This window comes from Dama dama, chromosome 17 (assembly GCF_033118175.1).
Source record: "Dama dama isolate Ldn47 chromosome 17, ASM3311817v1, whole genome shotgun sequence".
NCBI classification, from domain to species: Eukaryota; Metazoa; Chordata; class Mammalia; order Artiodactyla; family Cervidae; genus Dama; species Dama dama.
Window position 1 is genome coordinate 64,944,921 of NC_083697.1, and position 25,296 is coordinate 64,970,216.

At 37.0% G+C, this 25,296-nt stretch overlaps 1 protein-coding gene across 2 annotated transcripts in view; it reads left to right on the forward strand.

The window, feature by feature from the left end:
• The window catches only part of SLC30A9 (solute carrier family 30 member 9), a 75,793-nt gene extending 51,580 nt beyond the window's left edge, over positions 1-24,213 (forward strand). For both annotated transcript variants that reach the window (XM_061164660.1, XM_061164661.1), the window contains exons 13-18: positions 362-433; positions 1,012-1,119; positions 3,560-3,725; positions 10,114-10,243; positions 12,496-12,609; positions 21,054-24,213. In XM_061164660.1, the coding sequence (XP_061020643.1) occupies positions 362-433; positions 1,012-1,119; positions 3,560-3,725; positions 10,114-10,243; positions 12,496-12,609; positions 21,054-21,098 (635 nt within the window). In that variant the 3' untranslated portion in view covers positions 21,099-24,213. The remainder of the gene's footprint in view (positions 1-361; positions 434-1,011; positions 1,120-3,559; positions 3,726-10,113; positions 10,244-12,495; positions 12,610-21,053) is intronic.
• The last annotated feature ends 1,083 nt before the right edge of the window (positions 24,214-25,296 follow it).

The window sequence follows — 25,296 nt, forward strand, 5'->3', positions numbered from 1 at the left end:
AAGAGTTCTAGAGTGGGTTGCCATTTCCTTCTCCAGGGAATCTTCCCGACCCAGGGATCGAACCCAGGTCTCCCGCATTGTGGACAGACACTTTACCATCTGAGCCACCAGGGAAGTCCTAATAAATTAAGGCTGTTGTGACAGTAATGATATTTAAATTATGTAGCTAAAAATATGGGATTTTATTATAATGATTAACTGGGATTCTTGCTAATGGCTAGTTTAATATAGAACTTTTCCTTACTGACAGGTCTTAGATAGCATTAAAGCATGGTGCCTATTTATTTATCTTTTGAGATGCCATCTTTAAAGTTTGGAGGCATGAAGTTTCTTCCATCTGATATGAGTGCTTTTCTTTCAGCAACACTTCTTGTTGCTGTAAATGAGCTTCGTAGGAGTGCTCGGGCCAAAGGAACGTCATTTTACAAGTATGGTATGTACTTTAGAAATGTAGGTGTATTATATCATCATCTTTATTTGCCTAAAATCACTGAGTACTATTGCTTTGTTCCACATAGATGTGTACAAAATATGTCTCAGTGTCTTCCCTATATGGCTCATACTTATATATTAGCTCTTTTAAAAAGAAAAATGTAGTGTAATTTGAATAGGAGTGCTTTATATTTGGTTTTAACTTATGTGGACTACAGTATTTCTGTGTATGCTTATGTAACTTGAGAAAGTAATTTGACTCTAAATATCAGTTATTGTTAACATTTAAATCAAGTAATTATGTTTATATTGAACAGTTTTAAAAGTCAGGATCTCATGCATTTTTAATTTTATTTTTTTATGGCCATTGTGCACAACTTGTGGGATTTCAGTTCCCCAGCAAGGGATTTAACCTGGGCCATAGCAGTGAAAGCCTATAATCCTAACTGCTAAGCCACTAAGGAACTCCCTTTTAATTCAGATTAAATTAAGTTAAATTAATGGACATTTTATGTTGCCTGATAATATCAAATTAAAATTTCAAAAGTTTCTTTTCTTGTCTCTACCCCAATGATTAAGTAATGGAAAGTCGTGATCCCAGTACCAATGTTATATTACTGGAGGATACTGCGGCAGTGTTGGGAGTGACAATAGCAGCCACTTGTATGGGCCTTACCTCCATAACAGGTGAATATTTCTCGGATTACGGGTGATTTATTTGTGCTACTTAAATAATCCTTTAATATGTGGGAATTTTCCTTTATATCGTTGAAAAAGTTTAAACCAATAGATGGTTAAATGTGAATTTCATACTAACCGTTTGTTTTTATAAGACAGTAAAAGTATTCAGATTTCTGAGTTAGAAATTTCCCTTAGTAATAAAGAAAACTGCTAATAGAGCATTTCTATAATGCTCTAAACCTTTTTAGCTGTGACTTAGTAAGTTACACAACTATTTAGAGCTTTAAGTTCTTTATGTGTAGAGATATTGGTAATACTTGTCCTAGAGACCTTACAGGTTTGAGATAATATATGAGAGAGAACTTTAATAAACTCTAAAGTTTAAAATAAATGTACATTGTGGCTTACCCATTTGTCTTTTTCCGCTATTAGTGCCAATAATAACTGCTCTTGCTTTGCGCTGTCCTTGATTCTTTAGTTGCTTCCATCCTCACTCTGGCAGCTAGTTACAGGTTCTGAAGGCCAGTGCAGCACAGGTGGATAAGAAGACAGAAAAACCATTTTATTTTTATTTTCTAAAATAAACGAACCAATTATTATGAAGAAACTCAATTTCTGAGGTTGGAATTCTCTTGGAACGGTATTTCCAGACTTACCTGTTTGTCCTAGCATATTTAAAATAATTTTAGGTGATGAGCTTCCACCGTTCTGCAGTGTTAACATAGTCTGAAGTATGAAGAGATTTTTCTCACTTTGAATGTGCATATTGAGACTAAACCAGCATTTTATGATGTTGACTATGATCCAGAATATTCCTAAATGTTTTGATTGTTTTTCTAGTTGACCTTACCATTTTAGACACTTTTTAGACATAAATAATTTCCTAGCAAAATGTAAGGCCTAAGGAAAGTATGACTTGATGAATAGGTCAGCTCTTAATAGAGGAGTGGGATGGGGTCGGGGGTGGGAGGGAGGCTCAGGAAGGAGGACACATATACTTACGCTGATTCACGTTGTGTGCAGAAACCAGTAGAATATTGTAAAGCAATTTTCCTCCAGTTAAAAATAAATTTAAAAAATCAAGATAAAGAAAAATCTCTTTCTACCAAGTATGTTTTATTATATCCTTCATTAAAAAGTTTCACAATAATTTTTATTTAATTGCTTAAGTCATTTACATTAAATGACATGCCCGTAAATAAAATATTTTCCAGCTAATAATTCCGTTTATTATTATTGTCATTCAGTTATTAATACTGTGTATTTGAAAATAAAAATAATTAAGTTTAGATTTCTAAAGAAGAGCAGTATTTAATTTGAAACTCTATAATTACAAACTTCCTAATGGATTATGTTTTACAAGTGGATCATATTTGTATACTTTAGTAGTACAAAATAAGTCATGCCTTTTTAGTGTTGTATTTTGACTACATGTTAATAAAGCTAATGTAAATTGAGGTTTTTGTTTTTTTTTTTTAGTAAAACATGTATATTTTATCAAGCATTAAGGTAGTTAAATTTAATACTGACATTTGATCTATGGAATAAAAGGCTTAATTTATAAAAACCTTGCATGTAAAATTTATTATAAAGATTTAAAGTGTAATATTTATTGACGTCTGTTAATAAATATTAACCTATACATTCAAAGATAATAAGTCAACTCTTCTTATTGGTTCTGGAAGAGAATAAAGTCCTAATAACCTAGTGCAAACTTTACAATCAGAATCATATGGAGGGATTGGGAATGCATAGAATGCTAGACCTCTGCTCCAGAGTTCTGATTTAGAAGGTCTTGAGTGAGACGTGAGAATTTGCATTACTGCCAGGTTATCTAGTGATGCTGATGCTACTACTGGTCTTAGGACTGCATTTTGAGAACTGCTGCTTTAAGGTAGCCAGTAGATTCAAATGAACTTCCATTTTCTTTCTGCTTTCTTTTTGTGTATCTAAGAATGTTACTACCTATGTATCATTCTTGGTTGAAAGAGATAAACGTGCCTCATGCATATTTTTTTATATGGCTTAAATCTTTCACAGAACCTTTGTAAGACAAAACACAAAAATTTTTTTTTAGCTGTTGGTCCTACAATTATTTTGTCAACTAGGAAAAGTGCTACCGACATACCAAAAAAGAAATGGACTCTTTATCACTTTAGTATATATATCATGTCTCTAATTTGAAAATGCTCTGAACGCTAACCCATGTGACGTGGTGCAAGGAATGGATCATAAGTAATTAAACTGCATAATACTCTTTTATGTAATATGCAGTAAGTTGTAGCATTCTTCTTTTGTAGAATAGTAAAACTATTAGGAGAAAGTCATTAAAGGAATTAGGAATGAATTTCAAGTCCCTTGGTTTACTAATTTAGGTTCTTTGCTCCCTAAAGCTCATTGAAATAGAACATGTTAATTTACTGACTTCTTATGTGCTTTTATTTAGGCAACCCAGTGTATGACAGCCTAGGCTCTTTGGGTGTGGGCACCCTGCTGGGCGTGGTCTCAGCGTTTCTCATCTACACCAACACGGAGGCGCTCTTGGGGCGATCCATCCAGCCAGAACAAGTGCAGCGGCTTACTGAACTCCTGGAGAACGATCCGTCAGTAAGGTCAGCTTATTCCAGTGATGCTGTTAAAGTTTAGAGAAATATATGAAGAAATAGAAATGCTTGTTTTATAAATTCTTCCAAAAGAGAAGAATTGCATCCCTAGCTTTCAGAACTTTTTAATCTACTGATTTGCCGCATTGCAACCTTACAAGAAAGCAAGTGAAGCATTTAGCAGACTCCCTGAGTTTCCTTGTAAGTTTTATCTTTAATTTTTCTGATAAGGAACAGTTAGATGATTTCATGGGAACAGAAGTTTGCAAAGTATTTGACTTATATGAAATCTTCATATTTATATTTGCCTTATATTTGTATTATAATTACAAATTGAATATGTATTTTTAAAAACTTATTTGACTGCACTGGGTCTTAGCTACAGCATGTGAGGTCTAGTTCCCAGACCAGGACTGCATTGGGAGCTTGGAGCCTTAGCCGCTGGACCACAGGGAAGTCCCGGCAAATTGAATATGCTGAACTTAAAAGATTTTTATTCATTGGGATATGACTACCAAATTGAATATAATTTATTCTTTTTTTTAGTATGTAGACATCTTATTTTAGCTTATTTTAAGTGTTTTTCCTTATAATCTTTATCTTTGAATGATAAAGAGTTGAAGATTTAAGAGATAATCAGAAGAGATAAAGTGTTTTAATAGACCTTAGTGAACTCAAGCAGTAGTATAGTTTCAGAGTGAAGGGGAAGGAACAATCCTTTAAAATTCTAATTTTCTACTACTTACCTACATGTATATATATATATATATATTTAACTTTAAGAATGTGTTTTTCTTGTGTTATAATTAAAATCTTTAAGTTCAGTCTTTAAAATCTTTAAGTTCAGTCTTTAATGAATGACCTCTATATTTGCGTCACTAAAACAAATGAGTATGTGATTATTATATTTATATTCTACGCCCTACATGTTTATTCTTAAAAAGTAGTTACCTACTAGATCAAGATTAGAAGTTGAGCGTTTTTAGAATCAATACTAGGCCTAGTGACTTCATGTGAGATTCTCCATATTAATGTCCTTTTCTTGTGGTATCTTTTGTCTACTTTTAGTATCATGGTAATAGTGACTTTATAAAATGAGTTGGGAAGTGTTTCCTCTTCTCTTCTAATTTTTTTTAATGAGTTTGTAAAACAAATTGCTATGATTTCTTCTTTAAACGTTTGGTGCAGGTCAGCAGCGATGCCATCTGGGGACGGGCTCTCTGCTTGGTCCCTCTTGATTACTTGCTCTGTCTCTGGTTCCACGTTTATTTGGATTGTCTCTTTTGTCTTGTGTCAGTTTCAGCAGTTTGTGTCTTTCTAGAAATTTGTCCATTATTTCTAAGTTATCTAATGTGTTGGTACAGCTGTTCATGGCTTTCCTTTGTATTTCTTTTTATTTCTTTAGGATTGGTAGTAATGTCTCCTCTTTCATTTCTGATTCTGGTAATTTAAGTGTTGTTTATTTTTTTTCTTGGTCAGTCCAGCTAAAGATTTATCAATTTTGTTGATCTTTTCAGAGGACTAACTTTTGGTTTAATTGATTTTCTGTAGTTTTTTCTATTTCTTGAATCCTGCTCTAATCTATATTATTTCCTTCCTTCTGCTTGATTTACATTTAGTATTGATTTAGGTTTGCTCTTTTTTCAATGTCTTAAGAGGGTACATTAAGTTTTTTATGTGATATCCATCTTCTTTTTTTAATATAGGCTTTTACACTTATAAATTTCCTCCTGAGTACTGCTTTCACTTCATCCTATAAATTTTATTATATTGTGTCTTCATTTGCGTCAAAGTATTTTCTGATTTCACTTTAGATTTCTTCTTTAACCATCGGTTGGTTAGCAATGTGTGGTTTAATTTCTCAAATGTCTTTGTTACTTCTTATTTCATTCCATTGTGGTTGTCAAGCACTTTTTATAATTTCTGCCCTTTTAAATTTACTGAGCTTTATTTTATAGCCAAGCATATGATCGATCTTGGATAATGTTCCATGTGTACTTGAGGATGTTTATTCTGCTATTATAAGGAGTGTTGTGTAGATGTCTGTTAGATTTGGTTGGTTTATAGTGCTCAAGTTTTCTGTTTCCCTGTTGATCCTCCTGCCTCATTGTTCTCTCCATTATTGAAAGTAGGATATTGAAGTCGCCTATTATTATTGTTGAATTGCCTATTTCTCCTTTCATTTCTGTCAGTTTTTACTTCATGTATTTTGGCACCCATTTGTTAGGAATAATGTGTTTATAATTTGCATATGTTGTTTATAATCAAAGTCTACAAAAGAACTGTAAATGGAAAGATTGTGACAAATCTGAAATTTCCTGAAATAGTGAAGATCTGTAGAATAAATTGTTGGAAAAATAAATGTTAGTATTTCAGAAAGTTTATACAGTTTTTAAGCGGTGTATTAGTTACCTATATTGCTCTGGGACAAATTACCCCAAGTCTTTGTGATTTAATACACCGTTCACTGCCTCACAGCTTCTCTGGGTCAGGAATCTGAACGCAGTTTACCTGGGTTTCTACTCCAGGATTTCTCACATATTGCAGTTAAGGTGTTGACTGAGACTTAGTCATCTCTGGGGAGGGATCAGCTTCTAAGCTTACTGCCACGGTTATCAACAGAACTCAGTTCCCTTGCCCTGTGGAGCTCTCCCACATGGCTGTTTGCTTAATCAGAGTATGCAAATGGAGAAGACAACAGATGTTGAGTGTGGACAAGATAAAAGTCACAGATCAGTCATCTGATCTTGAAATGACACCTCATCATCTTGCCATATTCTTTTGGTTAGGAGCAAATACTAGGGGTAGCCTGCATTGAAAGAGAGAGGGTTGCCCAAGGGCCTGAACACAAGAGGAGAGGATTGCTGGAACCATGGTAAACACTGCCTATCACACTTTTCTATCTGCAATTAGTCATGTGTAAGAATATAAGTGAAAAGTATATCAGAATATTTTTATTAACTGCTGTTTAATATTAGTCAAGTCATGAGTATTTTAAATCGTTTGTTAAGACTGAGTTAGATATGCTTTTCTAAAATGAATAAATTGTATCAGTTCAGTTCAGTCGCTCAGTCGCATCCGACTCTTTGTGACCCCATGAATCGCAGCATACCAGGCCTCCCTGTCCATCACCAGCTCCCGAAGTTTACTCAAACTCATGCCCATTGAGTCAGTGATGCCATCCAGCCATCTCATCCTCTGTCGTCCCCTTCTCCCCCTGCCCCCAATCCCTCCCATCATCAGGGTCTTTTCCAATGAGTCAACTCTTCGCATGAGGTGGCCAAAGTACTGGAGTTTCAGCTTCAGCATCAGTCCTTCCAATGAACACCCAGGACTGATCTCCTTGAGGACGGACTGGTTGGATCTCCTTGCAGTCCAAGGGACTCTCAAGAGTCTGCTCCAACACCTCCAATTCCAACAGTTGAAAAGCATTAATTCTTCGGCGCTCAGCTTTCTTTATAGTCCAACTCTCACATCCATACATAACCACTGGAAAAACCATAGCCTTGACGAGACAAACCTTTGTTGGCAAAGTAATGTCTCTGCTTTTTAATCTGCTGTCTCGGTTGGTCATAACTTTGCTTCCAAGGAGTAAGCGTCTTTAAATTTCATGACTGCAATCACCATCTGCAGTGGTTTTGGAGCCCGAAAAAAAAAAGTCTGACACTGTTTCCACTGTCTCCCCATCTATTTCCCATGAAGTGATGGGACCAGATGCCATGATCTTAGTTTTCTGAATGTTGAGCTTTAAGCCAACTTTTTCACTCTCCTCTTTCACTTTCATCAAGAGGCTCTTTAGTTCTTCTTCACTTTCTGTCATAAGGGTGGTGTCATCTGCATATCTGAGGTTATTGATATTTCTCCCGGCAATCTTGATTCCAGCTTGTGCTTCTTCCAGCCCAGTGTTTCTCATGATGTACTCTGCATATAAGTTAAATAAGCAGGCTGACAATATATAGCCTTGACGTACTCCTTTTCCTATTTGTAACCAGTCTGTTGTTCCATGTCCAGTTCTAACTGTTGCTTCCTGACCTGCATACAGGTTTCTCAAGAGGCAGATCAGGTGGTCTGGTATTCCCATCTCTTGAAGAATTTTCCACAGTTTATTGTGATCCACATAGTCAGAGGCTTTGACATAGTCAATAAAGCAGAAATAGATGTTTTTCTGGAACTCTCTTGCTTTTTCGATGATCCAGAGGATATTGACAATTTGATCTCTGGTTCCTCTGCCTTTTCTAAAACCAGCTTGAAGATCTGGAAGTTCACAGTTCATGTATTGCTGAAGCCTGGCTTGGAGAATTTTGAGCATTACGTTACTGGCCTGTGAGATGAGTGCAATTGTGCAGTAGTTTGAGCATTCTTTGGCATTGCCTTTCTTTGGGATTGGAATGAAAACTGACCTTTTCCAGTCCTGTGGCCACTGCTGAGTTTTCCAAATTTGCTGGCATATTGAGTGCAGCACTGTCACACCATCATCTTTCAGGATTTGAAATAGCTCAACTGGAATTCCATCACATCCACTAGCTTTGTTCATAAAGATGCTTTCTAAGGTCCACTTGACTTCACATTCCAGGATGTCTGGCTCTATGTGATCACACCATCGTGATTATCTGGGTCGTGAAGATCTTTTTTGTACAGTTTCTTCTGTGTATTCTTGCCACCTCTTCTTAATATCTTCTGCTTCTGTTAGGTCCATACCATTTCCGTCCTTTATATTGTGCTCATCTTTGCGTGAGATGTTCCCTTGGTATCTCTAATTTTCTTGAAGAGATCTCTAGTCTTTCCCACTCTGTTGTTTTCCTCTATTTCTTTGCATTGATTGCTGAGGAAGGCCTTCTTATGTCTCCTTGCTATTCTTTGGAACTCTGCATTCAAATGGGAATATCTTTCCTTTTCTCCTTTGCTTTTTGCTTATCTTCTTTTCACAGCTATTTGTAAGGCCTCCTCAGACAGCCATTTTGCTTTTTTGCATTTCTTTTTCTTGGGGATGGTCTTGATCCCTGTCTCCTGTACAATGTCATGAACCTCAGTCCATAGTTCATCAGGCACTCTGTCTATCAGATCTGGTCCCTTAAATCTATTTCTCACTTCCACTGTATAATCATAAGGGATTTGATTTAGGTCATACCTGAATGGTCTAGTGGTTTTCCCCACTTTCTTCAATTTAAGTCTGAATTTGGCAATAAGGAGTTCATGATCTGAGCCACAGTCAGCTCCTTGTCTTGTTTTTGCTGACTGTATAGAGCTTCTCTATTTTTGGCTGCAAAGAATATAATCAATCTGATTTCAGTGTTGGCCATCTGGTGTTGTCCATGTGTAGAGTCTTCTTTTGTGTTGTTGGAAGAGGGTGTTTGCTATGACCAGTGCGTTCTCTTGGCAAAACTCTATAATCCATCCTGTTAGGTAGTTATTATTAACCTCATTCTAATACAGTACTTCTCAGCATCGTGTGAAGAAGGAGCTATTGAAAAAAAGAGTATGATTTAAAATGACAATATTGTAAATAGCAGTTTAGAGTTGATTTTTTAATCCACAAACTATGTGATTAATGTATATAAAAATTACCATAAAATAGTATTGTTTGCACCTTTGTATGGCATTATTTTTTGGGCTCCAGAATCACTGCAAATGGTGACTGCAGCCATGAAATTAAAAGACGCTTACTCCTTGGAAGGAAAGTTATGGCTAACCTGATAGCATATTAAAAAGCAGAGACATTACTTTGCCAACAAAGGTCCGTCTGGTCTAGGCTATGGTTTTTCCAGTGGTCATGTATGGATGTGAGAGTTGGACGATGAAGAAAGCTGAGTGCCAAAAAATTGATGCTTTTGAGTGTGGAGTTCAAAACTGTGGAGAAGACTCTTTTGAGGGTCCCTTGGACTGCAAGGAGATCCAAGCAGTCCATCCTCAAGAAGATCAGTCCTGGATGTTCATTGGAAGGACTGATGTTGAAGCTGAAACTCCAATACTTTGGCCACTTCATGCGAAGAGTTGACTTGTTGGAAAAAACTCTGATGCTGGGAGGGATTGGGGTCAGGAGGAGAAGGGGACGACAGAGGATGAGATAGCTGGATGGCATCACCGACTTGACCGGCATGAGTTTGAGCAAACTCCGGAAGTTGGTGATGGACAAGGAGGCCTGGCGTGCTGCGGTTCATGGGGTTGCAAAGAGTCGGACACAACTGAGCAACTGAACTGAACTGATGGCATTATACAAAAAAAAAAAGCTAAACGAGCAATTTGTTAGGAAAATGGTAGGTGGTGCCTAATGGTGAACACTCTGGAAGCTATCTTAGTCCATTTTCATCACTGGTGGAAAAAAATAAGAATTGTAGACTTTTCCCACTAAAACGTATGTGTGTGTGTATAAATTTGTACGCATTGTTGTTGATTGCAGGGCGATTCATGATGTTAAAGCCACAGACCTGGGCTTAGGGAAAGTGAGATTTAAGGCAGAAGTAGATTTTGATGGGCGAGTTGTTACGAGATCATATTTGGAAAAACAAGATTTTGACCAAATGCTACAAGTAAGTTTATGTTATTTATTGATTTTTTTTCTTACATAGCCAAGGGTTGAAGAGTTACTTCCTGAGTAAATAAAATAAAAGCTTTTCTTTGTAAGTCTTAAAGTCACTTCAGGTTTCAGCTTCTTAGGGCTCTAAAATTTGATGAAGACCTTTTTATTTACTGTAAGAGTGATTCAAAGGAGTCAGCAGAAAAGGTAATTTATTACTAAAGTGATTGTTAGTGCCAGACATTGTATATATGTTATTTTATTTACTCTCAACAACCTGTGAGGTGAAGAAATAACGCTTTCGTTTTTATTTTATTTTGTTTGTTTTTAATAATTATTTATTTAATTTTGGCTGTGCTGGGTCTTCGTTCCTCCGCGGGCTCTCCTCTCGCTGCAGCGTCAGGGTCTCCGCCCTCGTTGTGGCGGGCTTCTCGTTGAGGTGGCTTCTCTCGCGGAGCACGGGCTCTAAGGCGTGTGGTCTTCGGCTGTTGCAGCACGTGGCTCAGCCTTTGCAGCTCCTGGGCTCCAAAGCACAGGCTTAATAGCTGTGGCCTCAGGGCCTGATTGTCCCATGTCACGTGGGACCCTCCTGGACCAGGGGTCAAACCCACGTCTCCTGCTTTGGCAGGCAGGTTCTTTACCACTGAGCCACAAAGGAAGCCCTTTAATTTTTATATACAGGCAAATTCAGACACAGAAGGATTAGATCATTTGCCTGAATTTCAGAGCCATGATATGGAATCAAATATTAATTTAGATTTCTGTAACTCCAGAATCCGTGCTTTTTTATTAAGAGTTTTTTAAAAGAAGATGTACGGAGGAGAGTGTAACGACTAGAGCAGAGGGTCCCACTTGCCTTTGTCTAATATTGATATTTACTGTGCTGTATGTGCTTAAGATCTCAAAAAATGAAAAGAAATCATTACATAATAGTTATAACCCTTGTTTCTCCTTCTATAGCCCATTCTCTTTTTTCCACCCGAAGAAGTAACAATTATCTTGAATTTTAGTATTTGTCATTTCCATTCAGATTTTTATACTTTTCAACACATTTTTCTTAGTACAAGATATAATACTTTAGGTGTTTAAAAATTGTTATAAGTTATACAATATGGTTTTCTCTGTAATTTGTTTAGCAGTGTGTTTTATGTTAATATATACCCTAATTAATTTACTTTTACTTGGTATATAATATTTCATCTTATGAATGAACATACTGCAGTTTATTTATCCAGTCCCCATTTGATGAACAGTGTTAAACTATTGGAAACAACACCACGATGGCATTTTTATACATGTTTCCTTGTTTGCATGTGCAAAAATTTATGGCACGTGTGCAAGAAATTTACGGCATTATTACATAGCTCGGTTTAAAATAGCTGAGCCACTGGCTGAACATATCTTCAGCTTCCTTAGATGTTGACAAATCGTTCTCCCAAGTATGTCAGTTTAACTTCCATCATCAATGTATCAAAGTTTCTATCGCTTCACATTTTCACTAGACTGTATTGACAAAGTTTTAAAAATTTTGTCATTATGATAAATATAAAATAGTATCCTGTTGATTCAGTTGATATTTCCCTGATAGTAGTAAGGATAATAAGCATAGAAATTTATTGACCATTGGCATTTCCTCTACTTACTTCTTTGTTCATTTGCTTTCTCTTATTTATTTTGACAGATTTGTAAATGTTCTATTTTTAATATGCTGAGTACTATTCCTTCCTCAGTTACATATATGCAGATAACTTCCTAGTTAGTAATTTATCATTCTACTTTGTTGTTTTACAGAAGATTTAGTGCAGTTTTTAATTTTATGTCAAATTTGAAATGCTTTTTATTATCTTAAGAAACCCTTCTGTATCCCATTATCATAAAATATTCTTTTTTTTTCTTCTAAAAATTTTATGGTTTGCTTTTATACCTTTGGTTTTCAGTCCACTTGGAATTATTTATTAGTCTAAGGTAGGGATTTAGTTTTTTTTTCTTATTAAAAAGTAATTTTCTCAGCACTACTTACTGATGTGTCCATTCTTTTCCCACTGATTTTGCAATACTACCTCTGTGGGGCGTTATACTCAATTTTTTCTGAAATTGCTTTTTTTTTTAGAAAATAGGTGGTCCATTGCTTATGACTTGGAAGTTTTCCATATTTCATAAAACTCAATGGTATTTGTTATAATTTTTTAAAGAAATTATCAATGTACAACTATGATTTTTTTTTAAGAATTTATTTATTTTTTATGCTATCATTTTCTTTTATAGGAAATTCAAGAAGTGAAGACTCCTGAAGATCTAGAGTCCTTTATGCTTAAACATGGAGAAAATATTATTGATACTTTAGGAGCTGAAGTAGACAGACTTGAGAAGGAACTGAAAGTAAGATATAATAATAACATGCTGACAGTGTCACCTGTTTTTTGAATATTTATCTGTGTCAGACACTCTGCTAATTGCATTACTTGTCTGCTTTTACCTTCTCGGTAATCTCATAATGTATCGGTAGTTAACGATCAGCAAGAGGACCAGGTTAGAGAAGTTAGGTAGTAATACACTCAAGGAAACAGGGGACTTGGGCTTTGAACCTTTATTATTTAATTTAAGAGTCAGTATTTTTAACCCCTGTTCTATACTGCTTGCTTGGTTTCTAAAATAGTCAGAGGTTTGTTTGTCTTTAAGTAAGATGTGGTCTCTAGTATTTCTAGAGAAAGGTAAAGGGGAAACCTTAGATTCTGTTCAAAAGTAAAAAAAAAAAAAGACCTTGCAGGGGTCCAGCCCCAGCTTTTATACCCTAAGTTGGTACTTAGGTTTTATACCCTAAGTTGGTACATTTCTAAGGGGAGATAAGCACACAGACTTAGTTTAACAACATCAGCTTGTCCTTCACGAAACCACAACATCAGCTTGTCCTTCACGAAACCAGGTGTGCTCTGTATACTTTTGTTTATGAGAGTCTTTTTCCATAGATTTTTTGTACATTATCTTCTGGCCTTGAGCTTAGCAGAAAGCAGAAAAGTGGCAGTCTCATGGTACAGCAGGTTGCAACATAGTAGAAACACAATCCTGTTAACACAAAGGTCAGTCCTTTTGCAGAAGTTACCAGCTAAATGTATCTAAAAAGTTTAGCACACAAAGACTCTGAGGCTCTGGTGAGGCAGCCTCTGTTTTAGCACTCTTGGTTAAAATTAACAATGATCTTATTGTTTTTACACTAGGGCTAAACTCTTATTTTTCTAAAGCCTTAACTATAACCACTCTTAGAATAATATTTTTGTGTCTCTAATAGGGCTTCCTCACCCCCCGGCGGGCTCTGTGCCTACTAGGGCCTTTTTTATGGTTAATCTCTGTGTATGATATCTTTTGCCCGTCAGGCCTGTTGACATTTTTATGGCTTGCACCTGGTGTAACTTTAAGCAACTTCAGTAGGGGACCCTGTCTTTCTTGTGGTTAATCTATTTTTTTTTTCTATTAGGCGTCATCTCCATGGGAACTAGATAGGATTGCATTTTTACAGAACAGAAATGCGAAGGATTGCAAAAACAGCAGATACAGCACAAAACAGGCTCTTAGTCTAAAAGTTAACTACCTGCAAGAAGTCACCAGCTAATCTCTATTTAAAGTATTTTCTATTAGGCACATTTGTGGCTATTTTATTTGTGGAGCCTTTCTCACCCTGCGGAAGGACCTATGCTTAATGGTTTCTTTTGTTAGCGTACTGTGCTTAGAATGTTTAGAACAATCATGAGCATTCTTTGCAGTAGGAGCACACATATGCCAGACAAGCCAGAGTGCCAGCAAAAGGGTTTGAATTGAAGCATTCCCTTCATCCCTGGCCCCTTCATAGGGTACCAGCGTCTAGGAGATTTATTAATTAGGGTTTTAAGTTGGTCCTCATTCAGTGAAAGAGGAGCAGGAGAGCTCTCGGCAGGCAACACAAGAATCTGCAGCAGGGCAAACAAGAACAGCAGAAAAGGGGGGAGGATGCAGGGTGGGGTAGAGGCTGAGGCCAACCTGGAGGGTCCCTTGTGTCCTGAACGGCCTTGCCTGTCAGGTCTTGTCATGACCTCGTCATGGGTGGGATCTCCCACAGCAGCTCCCGGCAAGACTTTAAATATATACATCTTTCTTTAATCTGTCTGACATTAATTTATATTTTCTGGTCATTTGGATAGCATTACAACCTATTGTTGTTTTTACTAAAATATTACATAACCAGACTGCCTTTAAATACCTCTGTGTTCTCAAATTATCATTTGTTGATACTTGAGTTCTAATCGTTTGCAGTGAAGAAAACTTGTAAATGATTTTTAACATCTATAGCTTGTTGAAGGCAGTGAATTTTCTTTAGTTGATGTTGATCAAACTTTAGTATTGTTAAAAATTGATGAGAAATGACAAATTGAAGGGAAAGATTTCTGTCACTATTTTACTATCTTTTAGAATCTACGTATGTGATCAGATTAATAGAAGCACTTCAAAAAAAGATGATTTTGTTAATGTGTTTGTTTTAATTTTGATGATTTTGTTAATGTTAATATTATAGTTCATGCGCTTTATCAGTCATGATTTTCAGAGCTTCTAGATGAGTAATTGTCACATATTTTGATATTAGGATTCTACAGTCTTAAATATTATTGAGGACGTGAGTCTTTTTTGGTGGGCTATATTTATTGATACTTATCAAATTATAAATTACAATTGAGAAATTTAAGAATATTTATTCATTTAAAAGCTAACTTGTTATATTCTCTTAATATTATATAAAAGCCTGGCAGTTGGTAACCTCTTAAAGCTTAGTTGTGATGTGGAATGTGAAACCATTCAGTGAACTTTTCATACAATGTTTGAAGTCAGAGGGCGCAGTCCACAAGACCATCTTCATTTGTGACACCAGTTGCAAAGTTCAGGGAGTTGTAAGACTATCCTCAGGTTTAATAATTCACTAGGAGGACTCCCAGAACTCACTGAATGGTTTGTTACAGTGAAAGGATACAGATTAAAGCTAGCCAAAGGAAGAGGTGTAGAGAGCCGAGTTCTGAACCTGGAGTTCCACTGTCCTCTCCCCATGGAGTCACAGACAGTGTTATGTTCATGGTAATGAGGTGTGACAGTTTGCATGGAGTGCTGCCAACCAGAGACGCTCAGCTGAGCCTTGGTTTCCAGGAGTTTTCTTGGGGCCCTGTAGTTGGCTCCTTGAGTAGCCACTCTCTCATCTCCAGCCCCTCTAAGGAAGAGCTGACACCTTTAGTCTCCACCTCTTTCTGGAGATACAGCAGCCAGTGTGGCCAAAGATAAACAAAAACATAACTATCAGGCAGGATTTCCAAGGGCCTGAAGATTACCTCCCAGTAGCCAAGAGCAACTGTCAGACCTCTCTTTGGGTACAATAAGTTCTCTCCTATACATTATCATATTAAAATCTGTTAGCCTATCTTTGTTCTCTGTCTGATGGGATCTTTTAACCCATGCATGATTCTTTAGTATTATGAATTGGTCATTTGGAAAATACTGGCTCATTGAATTTATGCACATCATTCAAATGTTGATACATTTCTAAATATTGGGAAGCTGTCAGACTCATCGTGGTGGATATGAGTTTTTCAACATCCTAATTTTGACCTGAAAGCTTGCATTTTATTATTAGCAACAAAATGCTATTAGTTGTTTTTCTTGAAGTAGCCTCATTTTGTTTATTTCCTAAGAGGGCACCTACCAAATAACCAGATCTGAATAACCATGGTTTGTTAGTTAATCGTCCAAGTAAAAATGGTGTTCAGATAAAAAGCATCTGATTGAGCTCGTAATTCAGGCAGTCACGGGGGTTCCTTTCCTTGTGATGTCAGACTTCAGTGTGGAACATGAGGGCTTTAAACATACTTCCCATTTTGTCACAAAACATTTTTTAAAAATTGTATTCAAGGATTTCAGTTGAATAAATCAGTACTTTTTACTGCTTCATGAAGGACATTTCAAAGTGAAACTGGCTTTAGAAAAAAAAATGGGGTGGCAGTAAAGAAGCAAAATGAAGGTCAGTATAGTTTGGTGTCAGTTGTCTTGAGTTGTGTGAAGGTCCCAGCAGTTTTATCACCATTGCTTTTATGCCATTGGAGGGAATGTCAGCATAGTACAAAAGGCAAAAAGCATTTTACTGTAATTAGGAAAATAGTTTGACCTTGGAGTCACCCCTGAAAATATCTCAGTAACCCAGTAATCCTTGGACCAAACTTTGAAAACCATTGTTCTTAATAAAATGTGAGATGATTGTTTTTATGCCGGGTAATTGGTGAATGAATATATGTTACATTTCCATTCTATCTGTTTTTATTTCCTGTCAAGGGAAATAATGGACTTTTAAAACTAATTCAATAAACATCACAGGACCGACTGGAGAATAATTAACAAGTTGGCCATTCTTAAGTGTATTTATTCTTATCATAATCAAATAAGCTTATTACTTTTTAAGCTTATTTTGTGCTTTAATTGGGACATCCCAGGTGGCTCAGTGGTAAAGAATCCACCCACCAGCGCAGGAGATGCAGTTTTAATCCCTGTGTCAGGAGGACCCCCGGAGGAGGAAATGACAACTGCTACAGTATTCTTGCCTGGAACACTGCATGGACAGAGGACCCTGATGGGCTGCAGTCTGTGGGGGTCACAAAGAGTCGGATGCAACTGACCATGCACGTGGTTTAATTAGAAGCCATTAAATTATTGATTATATTCTTTGCAGCCAAAGATGGAGAAGCTCTGTACAGTCAGGAAAAACAAGACCGGGAGCTGACTGTGGCTCAGATCGTGAACTCCTTATTGCCAAATTCAGACTTAAATTGAAGAAAGTAAGGAAAACCAATAGACTATTCGGGCATGACCTAAATAAAATCCCTTACGATTATACAGCAGAAGTGACAAATAGACTCAAGGGATTAGATCTGATAGACAGAGGGCCTGAAGAACTGTGGGTGGAGGTTCATGACATTGTACAGGAGGCAGTGATCAAGACCATCCCCAAGAAAAAGAAATGCAAGAAGGCAAAATGGTTGTCTGAGGAGGCTTTCCAAATAGCTGAGAAAAGAAGAGAAGCTGAAGGCAAAGCAGAATCTGAATGCAGAGTTCCAAAGAATAGCAAGGAGAGATAAGAAAGCCTTCCTCAGTGATGAATGCAAAAAATAGAGGGAAACAATAGAATGGGAAAGACTAGAGATCTCTTCAAGAAAATTCGAGATCACCAAGGGAACATTTCATGCAAAGATGGGCACAATAAGGAAGAAACGGTGTGGACCTAACAGAAGCAGAAGATGTTAAGAGGTGGCAAAAATACACAGAAGACTTGTACAAAAAAGATTTCATGACCCAGATAACCACAATGGTGTGATAACTCACCTAGAGCCAGACATCCTGGAATGTGAAGTCAAGTGAGCCTTAGGAAGTATCACTACGAACAAAGCTAGTGGAGGTGATGGAATTCCAGTTAAGCTATTTCAAACCCTCAAAGATGATGCTGTGAAAATGCCGAACTTAATATGCCAGCAATTTGGAAAACTCAGCAGTGGCCACAGGACTGGAAAAGGTCTGTTTTTCATTCTAATCCCAAAGAAAGGCAATGCCAAAGAATGCTCAAACTAACAGACGATTGCACTCATCTCACACGCCAGTAAAGTAATGCTCAAAATTCTCCAAGCCAGGCTTCAACAGTACATGAACGATGAACTTCCAGATGTTCAAGCTGGTTTTAGAAAAGGCAGAGGAACCAAAGATCAAATTGCCAACATCTGCTAGATCATCAAAAAAGCAAGAAGAGTTCCAGAAAAACATCTTCTTCTGCTTTATTGACTACACCAAAGCCTTTGACTGTGTGGATCACAACAAATTGTGGAAAATTCTTCAAGAGATGGGAATACCAGACCACCTGACCTGCCTCCTTAGAAATCTGTATGCAGGTCAGGAAGCAACAGTTAGAACTGCACATGGAACAAGAGACTGGTTCCAAATTGGGAAACGAGTACGTCAAGGGTGTGTATTATTACCCTGCTTATTTAACTTATATGCAGAGTACATCATGCAAAATGCAGGACTGGATGAAACACAAGCTGGAATCAAGATTGCCGGGAGAAATATCTATAACCTCAGATATGCAGGTGACACCACCCTTATGGCAGAAAGTGAAGAACTAAAGAGCCTTTTGAAAGTGAAAGAGGAGAGTCAAAAAGTTGGCTTGAAACTCAACATTCAGAAAACTAAGATCATGGCATCTGGTCCCATCACTTCATGGCAGATAGATGGGGAAACAATGCAAACAGTGTCAGACTTTATTTTTGGGGGCTCCAAAATCACTGCAGATGGTGACTACAACCATGAAATTTAAAGACCCTTGCTCCTTGGAGGAAAAACTATCACCAAGCTAGACAGTATATTAAAAAGCAGAGACATTGCTTTGCTGACAAGGTCTGTCTAGTCAAAGCTATGGTTTTTCCAATAGTCAGGTAAGGGTGTGAAAGTTGAACTATAGAGAGCTGAGCGCCGAAGAATTGATACTTTTGAACTATGGTGTTGGAGAAGACTCTTGAAAGTCCTTTGGAATGCAAGGAGATCAAACCAGCCAATCCTGAAAGAAATCAGTCCTGAATATTCTTTGGAAGGACTGATGCTGAAGCTGCAACTCCAATGCTTTGGCCACCTGATGTGAAGAACTGACTCGTTTGAAAAGACCCTGATGCTGGGAAAGATTGAAGGCAGGAGGAGAGGGGGACAACAGAGGATGAGATGGCTGGATGGCATCACCAGCACAATGGACAGGAGTTTGAGCAAGCTCCAGGAGTTGGTGATTAACAAGGAAGCCTGGCATGCTGCAGTCCATGGGGTCTCAAAGAGTTGGACACTCTGAGCGACTGAACTGAACTGAAATCATCAATAGACTGAATTATCTCATGTTTCTGAGTTATATAAGTCTTTCAAACCAAGAAGCCACATTTTGCCTACACTTTTAGGTGAAAACATCCCTGACTAATGTGGTTGTGGTGGTTCAGTCACTTAAATTGTATCTTACTCTTGCCAACCCATGGACTGTAGCCTCCTAGGCACCTTTGTTCATGGGATTCTCCAGGCAAGAATACTGGAGTGGGTTGCCATTTCCTTCTCCAGGGGATCTTCCCGACCCAGAAACCGAACCCAGGTCTCCTGCAGTGCAGGCAGATTCTTTACAGACTGAGCTATGAGGGGAGCATAGCTAAGCTGGTTATCAGTTCAGTTCAGTCGCTCAGTCGTGTCCAGCTCTTTGTGACCCCATGGACTGCAGCACGCCAGGCCTCCCTGTCCATCATCAGCTCCTGGAGTTTACTCAGTCATGTGCATTGAGTTGGTGGTGCCATCCAGACATCTCATCCTCTGTCGTCCCCTTCTCCTCCTACAGGAGGAGAGGAGGAGAAGGTGGGCATAAGGTACAGTTAATCTCAAGTCAAAGGAAAGTTCTTGTGTTATGTATCATATCCATAGTGGGAAAATCCTCCCAAATCTTAACTTGCTCTGCAGTAGCGTACGTTACAGTGTCTGCTTACTCAATATGTGTTTCCTCACTGAAGATAAGTTCTTCCAGGTCAAGTGCTATTTGTTTCTTGTTCATTGTTGTATACTTCAGTGCTTGCTACAGTCTAGGCATATAATAATTTTTGTTGTTGAAATTTCTTTAGATTTTTCTACAGTCTGACTTCTGCTTATCTTCCCAGCCTTATCACTGACCCTCCCTTTTTGCAGTTTCTGTGCTGATTACACCACGTTGCCAGTGCGTACGTCGCAGGCTCTCTGACTTTGCTCGTGTTCTTTCTTCTCTCTAGACCCTTTTCCTTCTCTGTCTGGAAAATTCACTGTATTCAAACCTTGGTTAGATATTATATCCTCAGTGAATTCTTTGTGGATCTCATGAACGAAAGTAATAGATCTCATGGTATTGTAGCCAGAATCATTATTTAGTACATAAAAATAGTTAGGAGCTTTGGGGTCTGGAGTCAGGCCTGGAATCTGTCTTGGCTCCATCAGTTACTAGCTGTGTGATTTTGGATGGTTAGTTAATTTCTTTAACCTTCAGTTTTCCCGTATGTAAAATGGAAGTAATTGGCTTATGATGACAGTTTTAAAGCGCACACTATTCTGTGAAGCCTCTTACACAGTGTTTGACACAAGAGTCACTGCTCATTAAATGTTAACTGATTATTGTTATTAGTCATAATGCTTTAACTCATCAAGGTTATTCATATACTTGCCTCTGACTAAACCGAGTCCCTCAGGGTCAGAAGCAGAGTCTTATTTAATAACCATAGCTCTACTTTCTAGAACAGTCTTAGATCAAGACTATATGGACTGTAACTGGAATATGTAAAATAAGTTAATATCAACTTAGTTCTGATTATTATTGTTCTGCAGTGATTTTCACCACAAATGAGAATATTTGCACTGCTTTGCAATACTTTGCACATACTAGATTGGTCATTATCTGTTGGTCATTATCTATTGATCTTGTGTTTTTCCCTATGTAAATATTTCTCCTGATACTATGCTACAGTGAAATAGTTTGACCAAATCTTTTAATGGGAGCAAAAGAAATAAAAAGAGCAGCTCTCCTGGCGGTCCAGTGGTTCAGACTCTGAGCTTCCAGCGCTGGAGGCACATGGGTATGATCGCTGGTCGGGGAGCTAAGATGCCACGCCATACAGTGCAGCTCAGTAAATAAAGTAAAATTGATAAAAAGGAATAAAGGAAATGGAATAAAGGGAAAAAAAGAAATAAAGAAAATTTTGCTATTAATACTGTAACGGTGATTTTTTTCCTTCCAGAAACGAAATCCTGAAGTTCGACATGTAGATTTAGAGATATTGTAGACTTGATGGGATGAATCACCTTGGAGGGAGCCTTGGAACCAAGTTTACGAAGACTACTTTCCCACACTGAGGGAGTCAATGCCATTCAGAAGCCGTTTATTTGAAGATCGAGGAAGTATTTATATGAAAAGGGCAATGCAACAGTCCATAGAACTAAAATAACTTCTTCTAAGAGACATATTACAAGTTGAATCAATTTGGAAATCATGTTTTTATGTTTCAGTGGGAAACGTTTTAGTTACTTAAATTGTCATAATTTCTTATTTTAGCCTGTCAGTGTGTATTGTACCCGCAATCATGTTCCTTCCTTCACATGGGTAAAAATAAGCAGCGTCCATAAGGTTATGATTCTTTATTTTGTTGCCGGTGAAGATTTCACTCCATCAAAACCTGTCAATCTTGAACATTCTGGCTAAATCTTGTGTTCTGGTTTTTGAAACAGTCACTCCATTTTCAGAGTCTGTCTTTTGTTATAGAATGTAGAAATTATTTCGACATGGCTTGTATTTTTGCCCTGAGCACTACGGGGAACACTGTGCTAATAACTTGGTTATCCATAAATGTCCATTCCAGTAGGACTTTGTTCCTCAATTGAAGGAAGATAACTTCAGTACACTCTTTTAGGTCATGCTAGTTGCTGTTGTGTAAAATTTCTTTTCTCTCCTTTGTTTTTTTTTTCTTATTTAGTTTAATTTTTCTAATGGTAGGAAATATAAAATAACCCTAGAGGTTTCCATGGGCCAGTGTGATGACTGGTTTTTAGTTTTTGTTTTTTTAACTGGCTCCAATGCTGCCATGTGTATTTACTAGGAGATAATGCATTTATAAGCATTTTAACATTCTGTAAAGTGGACTAGAGATATTTATGATTTTACAGACACCACAGCATTTTATTTTTAATTTATTTTAAAAGAGGCACTACTTATGTAAATCTGAACTGTGATATTTCTTGCTTTAAGAGATAGAGACGTAAACCTCTCTTATACAGAGACTTGTGACCATGACTTTGTTTAATATCATAGTCAATAGTATAACATGAGTTTCTTGCAGTTACAAATGGGCATTTAGCATAAAGTATGATTATAACATTATGTAAGTAGCTTTCTAATGATCATAAAGTATCAAGGTGAAAAAACATGCAATTCAGTAATTGAAAACTTAGTGCAAAACTACAGCTGTCTCTCTCCATCCGTCAAACCCGTTCACATGCACTTTAAATTGTTCAGGATCGGGTGAGCGTTGTCCATGCAAGCGTGATGCTGCGTGAGTAATCTCTTTGCTGGAAGAGGGGGTGTTTAAGGACCTAGGTCAGTGTCTATAAACTTAGATCTAAGTTTATCAATTATAGCAAATTGTAATGCCAGAAACAAAAAAATAAACATTTGATTAAAGGGTTTGTAGTGGTAATTTTTTGACCCAGAACTGTCATTTACTGCAAAATTGTGAAATCTTGTTTGGTGTACATTTTTTACCATTACAAAGCATTTTGCTTGCTGTACATTTTAAGTGAAATAACATTCCAATTTTATTTTTTAAGATATAAAACTCTTTTATACATATACCTGTATACACCCACAATTTGTTCTTATGGTTTCAAATTCTTCACCCTTTTTAAGAAACATTTTTTACCCATTATAATTCACTCTACATTTTCTATATCTTCCTCCCTCCCCTTTCCCAGCTGCCATTTTGTTATTCCATGTCTGTCATATGGGAAGGTACCAAATTATATCCAATTTCATCCTAGTAAAATTACTCTGAAAAATATCACCTGGCTAGACAAGAATATTAACTTATTAAAAAAAAAAAATCTCAAGTTGATGTGCAATAGTTATTCCAAATGGTACACTTTGTTTAAAGGACTCCCTGACAGAAGCCAATTCCTGATACTTCTTTGACTTTTCTATTCTGATTTTGACTGAAGTAATACCTATTCTTAAATCATAATTGAAGGTTATGTTTCTGTCCTTTCTTCCCGGTCTTGTCCTGCACTGATACTTTAAGTGAAATTTGACATAAAGAAGTACAGCCTATCTAGGAATTTAATGTATAACAACCCTGGTCCTTTTTTCTTTTTTTTTTTAAATGAAAGTCAAATTTGAATTTTGAAATCAGGGAATTTGATCCCCTTTCTTTAAGATAATATCTAATGTTGGACAGAGACAAGGTCAGTTAAGGCCATTACTTCTCTTTGTATCAAGCTGAAATCTGGAGACTAGCAAAGGTGAAATATACTTGTTTTCAGCCCTGGCTGTAACAGGCCCCAGACTAGGGAAGGTGGCATGTGTCTCAGACCACAGCAGAGGATGAGGAGTAGAGATCTATTTTTAAGTGGACTATGTTAGTGGCCAGTAATATTCAATTCCAAAGAGGGAGATTCCTGAGCATATACTTAGGAAACTGTAAGATAGAATCAGATTGGAAAACCTTCACGTTTTTTAAAAAATAAACTTATATCTGCATACATCCTCCTACACACCAAATAACCCACAACAACAAAATGGCATTAGATTTGAATTTTGGATATATGACTTAAGTGTGTTACCTTAATTATCCTGTACTTTGGGTAATGCGTTTTGGTAAAATTATACTATCTAAAGGAAATGGCGTAAGTTTTAAATCTGATAACTTTTTGAGAATGCTGGAAACTACAGAAAATTGCACAGGCATTTGGAATTTATACTATTCTTCTTAGATTACATTTGTCAAGCTTTGGCATTTCTTTTAAATGTGATGACCCCCAATTTGCCAAACTGTCAGAAGTCAGTGAAGCAAAGAATTGAAGGTAAAATGTTGATTCAAAGATTGTCCCCCCTAAATCCCTCATCTTTGTCTCTGAAATGGAACTTTGGAAAGCGTTTATATAGAAGATTGGTCTGGCCGCCTTTATATTTGCATTTAAGTTTACTAGCATCTCTAGACTTGGTTTTATGGAAAAGAAAATTTTTGTTTCTGTTACATTGTATTTCATCTGTTTGATCTCTGTGGCAGGTTAGATTTCCCTGGTCCCTCAGGATGCATTCTTCCTTAATAATTGTTGTATGTAAATAAGAATGTTTTACTTCTTAGTTTGGGACTTTTTCCCCCTGATAAATAAATGTTTGTTAAACAAATACTACTTTACCTCATGTGCTAACCTTAAATATCATGCCTTTGTTTCCAAACAATTTCTATTATTTCTTGAGCATAGTTGTTAATTTGTGGGTGTCCTCAGTTTTACAAAACTAAGATATAAAAACCCTTAATTGTTTTATAATCCATTTTCAACATAAAGAGAACTATTATTAATATACTGTTAGGATATCATGTGCTTGATAAAGTGAAAATTAAACTGTATATTCCTTAGTGACACGTACTGTACTGTATCACTACATTTTGACAAAATAAGATTATTGGAACATGTTAGCTGGGTTATGTCTTTTGAGATATATAGTATATTTAGGGGGAAAAAAGTACAAAAATTAAAGCAACGAAAGGTTGAGCCTAGAGCCAGCCTGCAGTGGGGTCTAGGCTGAATTCTGGACTAACCCTGCAGGAAGCCGGCTGTGTTTCCTTTTTCACAAGAAGCTGAGCCACATTAGTTATTCAGAGTAATTCGGTATTTTGAGAGGGCCTATCTCCCTCCTCCAAATCAAAACATATTGAAAATAAAAGCAGTACAGTTTAGAATTTGTGAAGCAAAATACAAAATATGTGTGTGTCTTTAAGAGCTTGTAGAAGTTTTAAAATAGACAAAAGTAAAAAAAAAAAAAAATCCGTTGTATATAATGGCTATCAACAGGATAATTTGAGCTGTTTATGCCAAGTACCATTTTTTATGTACATGCGTCCCTCAGAGAGAGTGCAGGTTCTGCCCCAGACCACTGCAGTGAAGCAAACGTTAAAGCAAGTCATACAAATTCTCTGGCCTCCCACTGCATATAGAAGTTATATTGGACTCCCTGGTGGTTCAGTGGCTGACTCCATGCTCCCGGTGCCGGGGGCCTGGGTTTGATTCCTCTTCAGGGAGCTAAATCCCACACGCCACAACTTAAAGAGTTTGCATGCTGCAACTAAAGTTCCCCAATGCCGCAGCTAAAAAAAAATTTAAAGAAAGATCACACATGCCAAAAATGAAGACCTGGCATAGCCAAGTAAATGTTTAGAGTCACGTTTAGCGTCTTCTGTAGTCTGTAAGCGTGCAATAGCGTGCCTAAGA